At 39.6% G+C, this 12,944-nt stretch overlaps 1 protein-coding gene across 2 annotated transcripts in view; it reads left to right on the forward strand.

The window, feature by feature from the left end:
• atp10d (ATPase phospholipid transporting 10D) overlaps window positions 1–9,042 on the forward strand; it is a 50,092-nt gene extending 41,050 nt beyond the window's left edge. For both annotated transcript variants that reach the window (XM_063499664.1, XM_063499665.1), the window contains exons 20-23: window positions 365–445; window positions 582–686; window positions 1,491–1,678; window positions 8,617–9,042. In XM_063499664.1, coding sequence (XP_063355734.1) covers window positions 365–445; window positions 582–686; window positions 1,491–1,678; window positions 8,617–8,800 — 558 coding nt within the window. In that variant the 3' untranslated portion in view covers window positions 8,801–9,042. The remainder of the gene's footprint in view (window positions 1–364; window positions 446–581; window positions 687–1,490; window positions 1,679–8,616) is intronic.
• Window positions 9,043–12,944: the final 3,902 nt, after the last annotated feature.

A 12,944-nucleotide genomic window follows, 5' to 3' on the forward strand; every position in this document is an offset into this window, starting at 1 on the left:
AAACACATAAATTCACTTTAATTAATATGTCAACAATTACATTTCTGTGATCATTTTATTATTTACACAGAAAGAGGAAACAGAAGATAGAAAATAGGACACTATCATAGCCATACATGCATCCCGACACCACCTGCTGGTTCATGTGATCATGTCCCAACATATTTCTGTTGGTTATCCTTTTATCTGTGTCCTACCGCTGGCCTCTGGCCTAGCTCATTACCTCATTATCATTAAGCATGGCTCATTTGTTTTTCATTCAAGTGTTGCGGCCCGTGTTAGCCAAACAAGTATTGCATGTGTGGCATCAGTAACACTAATATTTGTTTAGAAAGTGTAATAGATGATTGTGATGTCTTCACAGACGCTTGTTCCATACATGTTCTGGATCACGGTCCTGGATGCTTTTTACCAAAGCCTCGTTTGCTTTTTTGTGCCTTACTTTGTAAGTACACCATGCAAATCGTTACTTATCGCATTTCTTCTATTTACATGCATGCGGGTCTGTCTGTCTGTCTTCTCCTAATGTTCTAAGATTTTCATGTGAGAGTATTTTAGGGGACTTTTTTCTGTTTTCACAGGCATACGCAGGATCAGATGTTGGGGTGCTGTCCTTTGGCTCACCGATCAATGCATCAGCACTTTTCATTATTCTGCTGCACCAAGTGATCGAGAGCAACACACTGGTCAGACTCACCACCACCACTCAAAATCATTTATACTTCAGCTGGATTGTGTCTCAGTTACTTTGCCTTTACAATAACAAGTGTGTAGCTTAAAGGTTATGTGTGTTATATTAGGGTGTACAGCAGGGGTCTCAAACTCACGGCACAGGTCACCCTTACTTGTTGACGTGAAGAAATCTAATGCAGTTTGTCCCTTGAAGTGACTTTTTCTGTTCAGGAGGATTTGTTTGTTGTTGTGTGCAATGTTAAAATAAATTCTTTAAATGATTTAATATGAAGGCAACATGAGCAGAGAGCACAAACATGCTGAGGGACTGGCTGTGTTAGTTGAGTGAGAGTCACACACTAATGTGTACACTTGTGTCTGCACTTTGATTTGTTACATACGAACAAAATTACAGCAGAAGTGCTGCACGTGTCTGTCCACAAAGAGACGACCAATGTGTTTATCTGGTAGTTCAATGAAAGGCTTCAGTTAGTTAAGAGTGCGAAAAAAGAATCTTCATTCAAGTTTGCAGTTTGTTATACAATGTTTGAAATTGAAAAAACAAAAAATAACTACATTTTTGGAAATATTTGTGGGTGTTTTGTTGTTTGTTTGTTTTTTGTACGACTTGAACACTAAAGTGGCCCTCACATGAGATGACAGTGGCAGCAGTGGCCCTCAGCTCATTTAGGTTTGAGACCTTTGGTGTACAGCGTGAGGAAATGTAATCCAAGTCAGAACTGAAAATGGAAAGATTCAGGAGCAGCTCTCTCTCTTTAGTTGTGCTCTGGAGTTTTGCATCTTTTTTTTTTTTGCAGACATGGATTCATATGGTTGTGTTGGTGCTCAGCTGCGCTTCCTATTTTGGGTTTGTACTGCTCCTCAGTGGCTTCTGTGTGACCTGCAGCCCCCCTGTCAACCCTCTGGGGATTGAGTTACTCCAAATGTCCCACTCTCTTTTCTACATCATATGTGTTCTCACTACTGTGACAGCTCTGTTACCCAGGTACACACACACACACACACACACACACACACACACACACACATACACACACACACACACACACACACACACACACACACACACACACACACTGCAAAAACTCATGCACAGGTAGTCTGTTTAATTTGGGGGCACTTCATAACTCATTAATAATAAAGAGCTTTACTCTAATGACACCTGGATGTGCCAATGTCGTCATCACCGACACAGCTATGCACTGAATTTGTTTTCTCACTCCAGTGGTTCTCAAGCTTCTTCTACTCTGCTCAAAAAAATTAAAGGTACACTTTTTAATCAGACTACAGCATCAAGTCAGTAAAACTTCTGAGATACTGATCTTTTAGTAGCAGAATGGCTGATAATCTATCTTTGGTGTGAATAAAATTCCCCGTTGCCCCTCTAATTAATTAATTAATTAGAGGGGCAACAATGGGATAACCCCCAAATCAGGAATGGTTTTAAAGGACAGTTTTCCTCCTCTTCTGACTATTTTTTTTCACAATGTTTTGCATTTGGCTTAGGCCAGTGCCACTACTGGAAGCTTAAGGTGATACCTGGGCCCTGCTGAGGTTGCACAGGTAGTGTAACACCTCCAGGACATATCAATACATGCAATTGCCAGGTTTACTATATCTCCAAGCACACTCTTAAAGGCATGGAGAAGATCCTAGGAGACAGGCAATTACTCTGAGATAGTTGAACAGGCCTGTAGAAAGTCCATCAGCAGAACTGATATCTGCTCTTTTGTGCAAGGAGGAACAGGAGGAGCACTGCCAGGCCACTGGTGTGAATGTCTCTGACCAAACAATCAGAAATAGACTTCATGAGGGTCAGTGATGGTCTTTGTGTCCTCCACACAGACCTCTACAGGCTAGGCAATGGCATCGGGATGAAATCCCCAAACCCGCTGTCAGACCCTATGCTGGTGCAGTACTACATTCACTTTTGTGCACAACAATGCCCAACAATGGCAAGAGTATGTAGGTAGTTCCTGGAGGATGAAGGAATTAGTACCATTTACTGGCCTCCATGCTTCCCTGACCTAAATCCATGGACATGGTGTCCCAGTCCATCCAGTGTCACCAGGTTGCACCTCAGACTGTCCAGGAGCTCAGTGATGCCTTGGTCCAAATCTGGCAGGAGATGCTCACAGGGTACTATCGATCGTGTCTTTAGCATGCTCCAACACTGTCATGCATACAAGCATGAGGGGGGCTGTACAAACTACTGAATACCATTTTGACTTGCTGCGATGAAATTTCAGCAAAATGGACGAGGCTGTGGCATCATTTTTTCACTTTGATTTTCAATGTTTCTTTGAATTCAGTCCGCGGTGGGTTGGTCATTTCCATATTTCAATTAAACAATGTGGCATCACTTGTCACATTTGCTGTGTGGATGTGGACAAGAGTGGACTCAAACGCAGGACTCGCAGGCTGGTTGAGGATGTTTATTGTGAAAGCAGGATGAACAGGACATGAGACGACTGGCTGACTGAACATAATGCACACAGACAGAGGTGAACACAAGAAAACCGGAAGCACGTGGAAAATAAACAGAGACGAAGTACAAACTGAAAACACTGAGTCAACAACCCAGGAAACCTGACATCACTTTCATTGCTAAAACATTACCCAGATATCCAGGATAGTTTTTAAATACAAATATTTTAATTTGTTTATAACCAGACGTATGCTTTGGGTAAAATAGTGTTGGTTACCATGGTTTCCAGTGGTCTTTTGGAGTCTCCAAATTTCTATTTTTGGAAACACTAATTTTAATTGGACAGACCAATCAAAATTAATACATAAATAAAATATTGCAGTATTTTTAAGAAACATATTATAATAAGCTGTAGGCAATTATTTACAAAAATAAATCAGTGCCAACAGCACTTTAAGGGATCCTGTTAGGAAAAGGTTTAAGTATTAACCTTTAATTATATGGTTGTTTTAAAACTGGAATCATACAATTTCATGTATTATATATATGTGTAAATAGTAAACACCCCTACACACATAACTACAGTTGTTAAAAAAAAAAAAAAAAAAAAAGATTCTCACAGGACTGGTTTTGGCAGTTTGTTGGCACATTCAGGTGTGCACAGAAAATTCTGTGCGATGCTCGGGGAAATTACAAAACGCCCGACAGCTAGATGCAGTTCACCTTTTAAATGTTAAAGTTCATTACAGTAAAATTAGGCAAAGACTGAAATAGGGCTACAACAATTCATCATCTTTGCTACAATGTTTCGTTTCACACGAGGCCCTGTACTGTGTCGATGTGTTAAACGACGTAACCGCGAGTGCTTTACCCGCATTTGCTACTAAAAACAGACCTGCACTATAAACGTTTTGACAACATGAAGCCCACACAGCCTTCAGTTTGAAACAGAAACACTGATAACAGTCGCAGTGATGATGACTCTGGGACAGTTTAACATGGAGCCAGAGTCTGTTTACACACCACAAAGAGACGGAGGCATTACCGAGAAACCGAGCTCAGGTTGAGTGAAAGAAAACGTGTTTGTGGCGTCCAAAACAGGAGCACAGTTCCAGTGATGACCATTAAAACCTTTACTGGGAAAAATCTAGAGTACCGAGTCCTTCATCAAAGCACCTGATCAGCTCCAACGTGAAGAAAAACGAACGTTGTAGCTGCTCCATTCACACACAGAGAGTAATCTGCAGTAAGCCTCAGAAGTTATGCAGATGAACTATTGACTCAGTCTGATACCAGACTGGTTAAATTATAGAGCTTACCCAAGGCTGACGACACTCCTCGTATTTTACATGGAAGTAAACAGGGGTGAGTCTAAGGGGGGCACGGGGTGTACAGAACTATATTAATTTCAAGGCTTTCATAACATTTTTCAGATTGAAATTGAAGTAATATCATCATCATCGTTTATTTATATAGCACTTTAAAAACACACCTGGTAGACCAAAGTGCTGAACAATACAACTATAAATAATAATATTATAAGAACTGAACAAAACAATAAAATTAATAAAAATGTCAGTCACCCAAAGAGTTAAAAACCAGAGAATAAAACTAGGTTTTTAATCTGGACTTAAAAACTGGCACTGATGTAGCCTGTCTAATATTAAGAGGAAGATTGTTCCAAAGCAACCGGCCACAGCAGAGAACGCCCGGTCTCCTCTGAGTTTCAGCCGTGACTTAGGGACTGAAAGCAGCAGTTGCTCAGCTGACCAGAGGGAACGAGTGGGAACATAAGGCTTCAACAAATCAGACAAATAAGCGGGTGCCAAACCATTTAAAGATTTAAAAACCAATAAAAGAACTTTAAAACGGATCCTAAATTTGATTGGAAGCCGATGTAGAGAGGCCAAAACCGGAGTGATGCAGTCGAATTTCCTTCTACCAGTTAAAAATTGAGCCGCAGCATTTTGCACTAATTGTAAGCGTGACAAAGTGCCCAGCTCCTATTAAAATGGAATTACAGTAAACCAGGCGTGATGTAATAAAAGCATGAATTACAGTTTCTAATATTAAACATTGTGTTAATTCAGTTGCATTAGAATTTAAAAATATGAAAATAAGAGCTTTTTTTCGTAAGCCAAAAAATTGTACACGTGCCATTAAACTCGTTGTTGTTAGGTTGGACCAGGGCTGGACTGGGACAAAAAATCAGCCCGGGCATTTTGACTAGAGACCGGCCCACCAGGTATTAAAGCCATAAAGCCTTTGAATGAAAACAGACGCTGTTGTGACAGTGATGTACAGTCTTGTTGGTATATGTACGATTTCTATACATTTTACATCAGATGAAAACTTTGGTTGTAAGATTCAGATAATTATTTAATAAAAGCGAGACATTTTAAATGAGAATAAGAAAGAAAAGTATTTCTTTGTGCCCCCCTCTCCCTGTTAATGCCCTACCTGGCCCCCTGGCAAAACCTTGCTAGACCCGCCCCTGCACAGTTACCAGCTGTCAGCTACTTAGAAAAGGATCCTGGTGTTATTTGTCTCTCAGAAACAGTTCATAACTTCCCTTCAACTCATTCATGTCACCTAAAAGGTAAACCTGTTTCTTCATCACCTGTTCAGCTCTGATGATTCAGTAAGGACATCTCCTGGTTTCATCTTCATGTTTCCCTCTCACAACATATCCAAACCGACATCATGACCAGCAGCTTTTACAGCTGTGGCTCCAGCAAACATCAGCTGATACTAGAATTTAATATTAAATAAATTCTAACAACAGCTGATCAAGCTTAAACGTGCTGCTGTTTAACGCGACATCTGCTGGGTTCCTCTTTCTGGCGCAAAGTGGGCGATAAACAAACAAGAGAGAAAAGCCGATTAGCTGATCATTGATCAGTTTCGTGATTGAAGTAGCAACAGGAGAGGGAGGGGGAGAGAATGAGAGGAGAAGAAACAGCTGTGCAGCGTAACGACAGAATAAATCAAGCTTTGTGTCTTTTTCATTCTAGCTGAAGTCCGGGACAAACTGTGTTCCTTTTCAGCTCAATATGAAACACGTAATATTTTCTCTGAATACAAGACGATTCCATTTTTTATGGGACGGTTGGCAACTCTACTAACTAACCTTATGAATAAAATAAAGTTCACTATCAGTAACATCATAGCACCCACCCAGCTGTATAGAAACTCCGTCATGCTAGCTAGTACGCAGTACGAGTTATTGTTACTGACTGGAAAAAGTCAGCTCAACGAAAATAAACTGCACCTAAAGTTGGTTTATATCTGACCCAGATAGACTGCAGGTCATAACTTCTTACCTGAAGTTCAGTTCACCTGACACTCGGACCGGCGGCCGCCTCGGGTCTCTCCTCCTCCTGCCTCCCCTTTCCCTCATCCACCTGCTGGCGTGGAAGCTCCGCCATAGCCACCACCAAACAACTGAGTTATTTTTACATTTTACACATCTGCCAGCATCTGGCCAATCCACCACATTTCATTGTTTATACCGTTACAAAAAAACAAAACAACAAACAAACAAAAAAACATCGGCCCATAAAAACGAAAAATCACCATCGGCCCAAATGCCCGGTATGCCCGATGGCCAGTCCAGCTATGGGTTGGACACTGAATTATTATTTACATTACTTAATGTGTTCATCATCATTACATCTGTTTTCAGCAACACAAAAACTTGCTCCCTAATTTTACAGTTTTTCAGGAAGACAGAGCAAAGGTACATTTATCTTATTTGATTTGACCTTTGACAGTACATGAGATTATTTATATAATTTTGCATTTAAGAAAAAGTTTTCTTTAAAAATGTAATTTAAATATGGTACGTACATACAATCAAAGGGTTTAGGGTTTTTTTGGCAGGTGTTGTATGCAGTTCAACTTTCTCTTTTGAATAGTTATTATTTCTCATTAATAAGACAAAAGTATTTCTTATCTGATTACTTGGTTAAACAATGGAATAATCGATGGATTACTTGATTACTAAAATAATTGATAGCTGCACCCCCTACTGGTGGTGCTGAACAAGTGTGGCTTGCTTGTAAGAGTTTTCAGGAGAAAGTCTGTTCATCTAAAGAGAACAGCAGTATGGTTTAGGTTGCATCTGAGCAAACGAGAACAGTTAGACAGTTTGTTATGTTGCAGCTACAGGACCTGGGCACTTTGCTGTCACTGAGTCAGTCATGAACTCTGTAAAGCCATCTGTCTGACGCTGTGCAACAGGACAGTGACCTCAAGTAAATCAGCAACTCTACTGAGTGGCTGAAAAAGAAAAGAAACAAGGAACTGAAATTGAAACGCTGCGGTTGGATGTTTGAGAGAGCACTGCAGAAACAAATGCCTGGAAATCTCAACAACTGAAGAAACAAAGAGAAGAGTGGAGCAGAATTCCTCCTCAGTGATGATACAGACTGTTAAAGTTGATGCTGCTAAAGGACTTTCTATAAGCCACTGAATCATGATTGTACTCAGTTTTTCACAGGAACACATAAAACTTTTTTAATGTGACTTTATATGATTAAAAACATACTTTACATTGTGTGTGTAGTAAGTAACATATGCATGATGTGTGATTTTACACTGATAGCCAGAAGGCCACCTATTCTGTTTTTATTTATTGCATATACGTCCAAGCCCAGCTAACCAGCTGGATTTCATGGTTTTGGGGTTTCAATAGGGGCTCAGCCCATTCACTCCGTCTAACACAAACATATTATATCCTCCTCACTTAGTAAGTCTGAGGGTAGGCTAAACTTCCCTTTGAACTGGAAGAAAACAAACGGCTGAATCAGGAGTTCATTCCAACAGCGGACCAGGAGTGGACTACCTCCAAAGGCCTGGTCTATTTGTTTAAAGAGAAGAAGAAGTAATAAAATGTCATATATTGTGCATATTTTGTTTGGAAGGGCCAAACTTCCTTCTTTTGGTCCGCATTTTTAAAAAACCCAGAGGGGTTTTGTTTTTGGTTTTTTTTGGTGTGTGTGTGTGCGTGTGTTCCTAAAACTGACTGGAATGAAATGGTGATTGATAAAACTTAGAGTGGGTTTGTTTTATTTTCCCTTATCAGAGAGTGAGAGTACCTTAAGGTGACGTGTTGTTGTGATGTGTTTTTGTTGTCTGGAGTATAGTTCTTTACTCACAAACTAACTGAGCTGTTTTCAGTCAATGTTGAGGGTGTAAGGTTTGACGTTACTTAATTGTAAGGCAACGAACCTGTAACAGCACCATCATACATGTCAGGAGCGAGACTTGGCTGGCACTCCACAAGGAACAGCTTGCTTGTTAAAGTCTAAGCAAAACATCACATTACATATTATTTTCTAAATTAGGACTTTTATCAGTATAAGGCAGAGTCTAAACCGAGCTACTGCTTTAGAGTGAAGTCATTAATAGAAAAAAAGGCGAATCAATGAAGTTTGAAAATGTCACGTGCAGCCACAGTTCTAGAGGACTGACTGATGTGCTCTTCTCTACAGGCTGTTTTTTCAAGCTTTATACAGCACACTGCACCCATCTACAGTTTTGAAATCAGCTCACATGGATACAGTGGACTCTGAAAACTACTGCAGGAGAATGCAGCGCTGGAACATGACCCACTCCAAAACCAACAGGCTCTCGGCGGGTGCCGACAACCCTGGCCTGGAGCCCAGCGTAGCGTAAGAGCTAAGCACATGCAGAGAGTTGCACTTGATACCTCTACCGATGCACAATCTCCCCTGAGAAAAGTATACCTGAAACTGAAGAAAAGGTTTCTGTTAATGTGCTGCATTTAAGTGTAGATCACAGCCAGAACTGAAGTTTTGGTTCAATAAAAGATTTTGACTCCAAAGAACACTGAATATAATTGGCTGCATTTTGTATGAATGAGAAGTATGTATCTGCGATTTTATGAATAAAGTGTGTGAAAGTAATCCATCCATGTCATTCATTCAGTGTCTGTTTAAAAATCATACCAAATATTTATCTTTATATAATCTTTCTTGAACAAACGCACTGGTGTGATGCTTGGAACGGGATTGAAGCTCACACACAGTTCATGTGTAAGCTGTGGTGACGCGTTATCTTGTATGTCAGTTGGATTCTGATGAGATTTGGCAGATGTGTGCGAGAATCCTGTGTACCTGTGCGGCACATCATTTGACATAAGAGGTTAGGTGTGTAGGCAAAAAATGGCACCAAATTTGACCATGGTCTGGAAAAATTACCGACGGCTGCTTCAGTTGCAGCAGAGCATGAAGCGTTTATCTGTCAAGACTTAATACTGGACCAGTCCCGTTATTTTCTTTACTTATGATGCTCTAATCAGCATTCAACAAAGGCTCTATTTAACCTCTGTACTTGAATGACAGTAAGACAAACACTGAAGCTGATCAGTTTCTCAGGTTTGACTGATCAATACCGGCATAGCTAAACTAGTAACTAACTGGCAAACCAGTGAGGATGAACACGAAATCAGCCAAAATCAATATTTAAACATTTATTCTATTAATCATAGCTATTATCATAGCTTTCAGCTCCTTGTTTTTAGGCTTTGGATTATGTTTGTAATGAATCCAACCAAGTTTTCATCTGTCCTGCAGTTTAAACAGAAGCCCTCATTTAAAATCAAAGTATTGATGTAAGTAATTGCTGTGCCACTAAATGAATAGATACACAACCTGGAAACAAAAGAATTGATTTACATGTCTCAAAACCAAATGTTTTCAAAAACATATTAAGGATTTTTATCGTGAAGACTGTTGTCTGAGCCATACTGAATTTAACCAGATAAACACACACACACACACACACACACACACACACACACACACACACACACACACGAACAAACATAGTAACTTACATATAAAATGATATATAACTTATAAAAATAAAATATAAAACAAGCAAACACAGAAGTCAAAATAAGACATAAAACAATTATTATACTAAATAAGATTAAAAGGCAGCTACAGTTCTCCTCTTCACCTCTCCTGTGCACGTTGGATGGATTCAGGTATTTAAAGTTACCTGCCTTCACTACCTCTACTCCTTGCATCTTCACTGCTACACCTGTTTGCCTTTCATTCACACACATGTATCCTGTTGTGCTTCTACTGACTCATTCCTCCTCTTTCATACCTCGACCTCGTCAGACTGTCTTCCTGCTCCCAAATCTCAAGCATCAAGGAGACAGCCTGTCTATCTACAAACAAGAAGAGCTCAGAGCCAATCGTTGATGTAATCTCACCTCCATCTTGAACCCATCTGTCCCTCATACTGCACATCGCACTGTCCCCACACGTCCGTATGTCCACAAAGAAGCCAGTATCTCCTCTGTGAATGCAACTATGCTCTCAAAGCTTAATCCTGCTCTCCTGAATCAGCTGACCTTTGGCCATGGCGTTTTTTGTGCATGTGCATTTATGTGTGAGGACTTTAATTGTGATTATGTTTTTTCACATGGAGAACTTTTTACATTAATATAATTCCACAGACATCGCTCTTCCTTGTGTTGTTCCTGCTAACCCTTCCCCCTGGCGTTCACAGATGACATGAATTGAGTATGCCCTTCCTGACCTGCTGTCCGTCTATACTAAGCGGTGCAAGACCAAAGCCAGGAAGATTATGAAGGATCTCTCCCATCCCAACAATGGACTCTTGTCACTGTTGAGGTGTGGGAAGCGCTTCCGTTCCCTTAAGGCCAAAACCGAGAGAATGAGGAGGAGCTTCTTCCCTCGGTCCCTGAACCAGGTGTAGGAACCTGTCTCTCATTACTGTACATCAGCAACTGTTTATTCCACTGCAAACTGTTACTTTGCACTCTGTTTATTTACACACTTTTATAGTTTCGTAAGTTTTTTAAATTTACACATTCTGTTTTTGGTTTTTTATTTATAATTTTTTAATTTATTTTTTTTTACCTTCAATTTTACTGTAAATTTCTAATTTTTAATTTGTAAATTATGTAAATTTCTTGCTAGTTTAGTTTTATGTCTATGTTTAGTTTTTTATGGTCGGGCATTGCACAGCAACAAGCCTTTTACTGCATGTCGTACTATGTATGATTGTGTATGTGACAAATAAAATTTGAATTTGAATGCCCATAAATCAATGACCTCCATTTCCACTGTGCTGTCACCTTTCAGAGCACCTCTGGTTTATCAGCCTCATCAGAAAGGAAGAGGATGAAAGAGACACAATGAAGTGATAAATATGATAGATGTTGAATTAAAGGAATGTCCATTACAAACAGCATGTTGAAAAGAAACAGAGAGGAGAGGAGAGGGTCTGAACACAACAGAAAAGCGATAGAAAAGATGTCTGCAAGAGAAAAAATACAATCAGTGGAAAGATGAGCAGAATAGTCGAGAGAAGCCAGAGAGTAAACGTAGGCTTTCTTGCAAGAGGGTGGAATAATCCATGTGTTTCAGTATAATTTAAATCCATTAAATTATGTTAACAACAATATCACATAAAAATATTATTAATAATATTACATTGTTATATGAGTAAATTAAAGTTACATTTGTAGAAATGCCACTTTTTCACATTTGGTTGGCCCAATTTTGCTGATTAGCTGTCCTATTTTATCTAAAAACTTCTCAAAAATGTGGGACAGCTGATGTTTCAGTTGCTGTATGGCCTCAACAGATCAGAGCGACCTTCTGATATTCAAATTAGGCACAGAATGGGAAATGAAAAAAGGGACTTTGAAAGTGGCATGACTGTTGGTGCCATGCAGACTGGTCTGAGTGGTTTAGAAACTACTGTCATTTTTCTATGGTTTACATTGGATTGTAAAGAAAGAGAGAATATATTCAGTTGGTGGCAGTTCTCTGGGCAAAAATGCTTAGTTGATGCTGAGGGATGGGGGAGAATGGACAGTTTGTTTCAAGCCCAAAGGAAGGCAACAGCTAACAAATATATGAATATATGAAATGAAAATAGGATTATTCAAGACCTTGTATGTGATGACAAGAGTTTTAAATTCAATTCTGGATTTAACAGGGAGCCAGTTCCCCACAGTTTTACTGGAGACTGGAGGAAGATAATGAAGAGGACTCTCCATTTACATGAACAAAGTCTACAGAGTCTATTATATAGATATGATTCAACCCACTGCAGCAGAGTACCATTAATACCTACAGCATGCTATAATCACTGTAATAAAATATTATGGTCAACAGTATCGAACGCTGCACTGAGGTCTAGCAGGACAAGCACAGAGATGAGTCCACTGTCAGAGGCCATAAGAAGATCATTTGTAACCTTGTTGGTTGGATTTTAGACTTTTTAACTGACAGATCTCAGTGTGTGTGAGAGTAAACGGCAGTTTTTCCAATCAGCTGAATTCTTCCACTGGTTCACCACAGCGTTGTTTTTTCTCTCCCCTGCTATATATTTTGTACACTAATGACTGTCATAGTACACAGGCTAAAAGGTATTTCATTAAATATGCAGATGACACAGTCATTGTAAGCGTCCTTCGTGGTGAAGAGTATTCCCATGGACCTGCTGTGGATGAGTTTGCTTCTTGGTGTGATCAGTCCTTCTTAAAGATCAAAACCTTACAAACTAAGGACATGGTAATTTACTTCAGGAAGCCCCCCTCCAACAGTAGTAAATGGTGCAGCCATTGAACTGGTGGATAGTCATAAGTATTTGGAGGTTGCTCTTGATAAGGCTCTGTCCTTTGAGTCACATTTTGACACTACAGTGAAAAAGGTAAAACAACGATTGTACTTTTTAAGGAGATTGAGAGATTTTAATGTTTCATCTCAGATGATTACCCTTTTTTATAAAAGTTTTATTGAATCTGTTT

Source organism: Pelmatolapia mariae, linkage group LG16_19, assembly GCF_036321145.2.
Source record: "Pelmatolapia mariae isolate MD_Pm_ZW linkage group LG16_19, Pm_UMD_F_2, whole genome shotgun sequence".
NCBI lineage: Eukaryota > Metazoa > Chordata > Actinopteri > Cichliformes > Cichlidae > Pelmatolapia > Pelmatolapia mariae.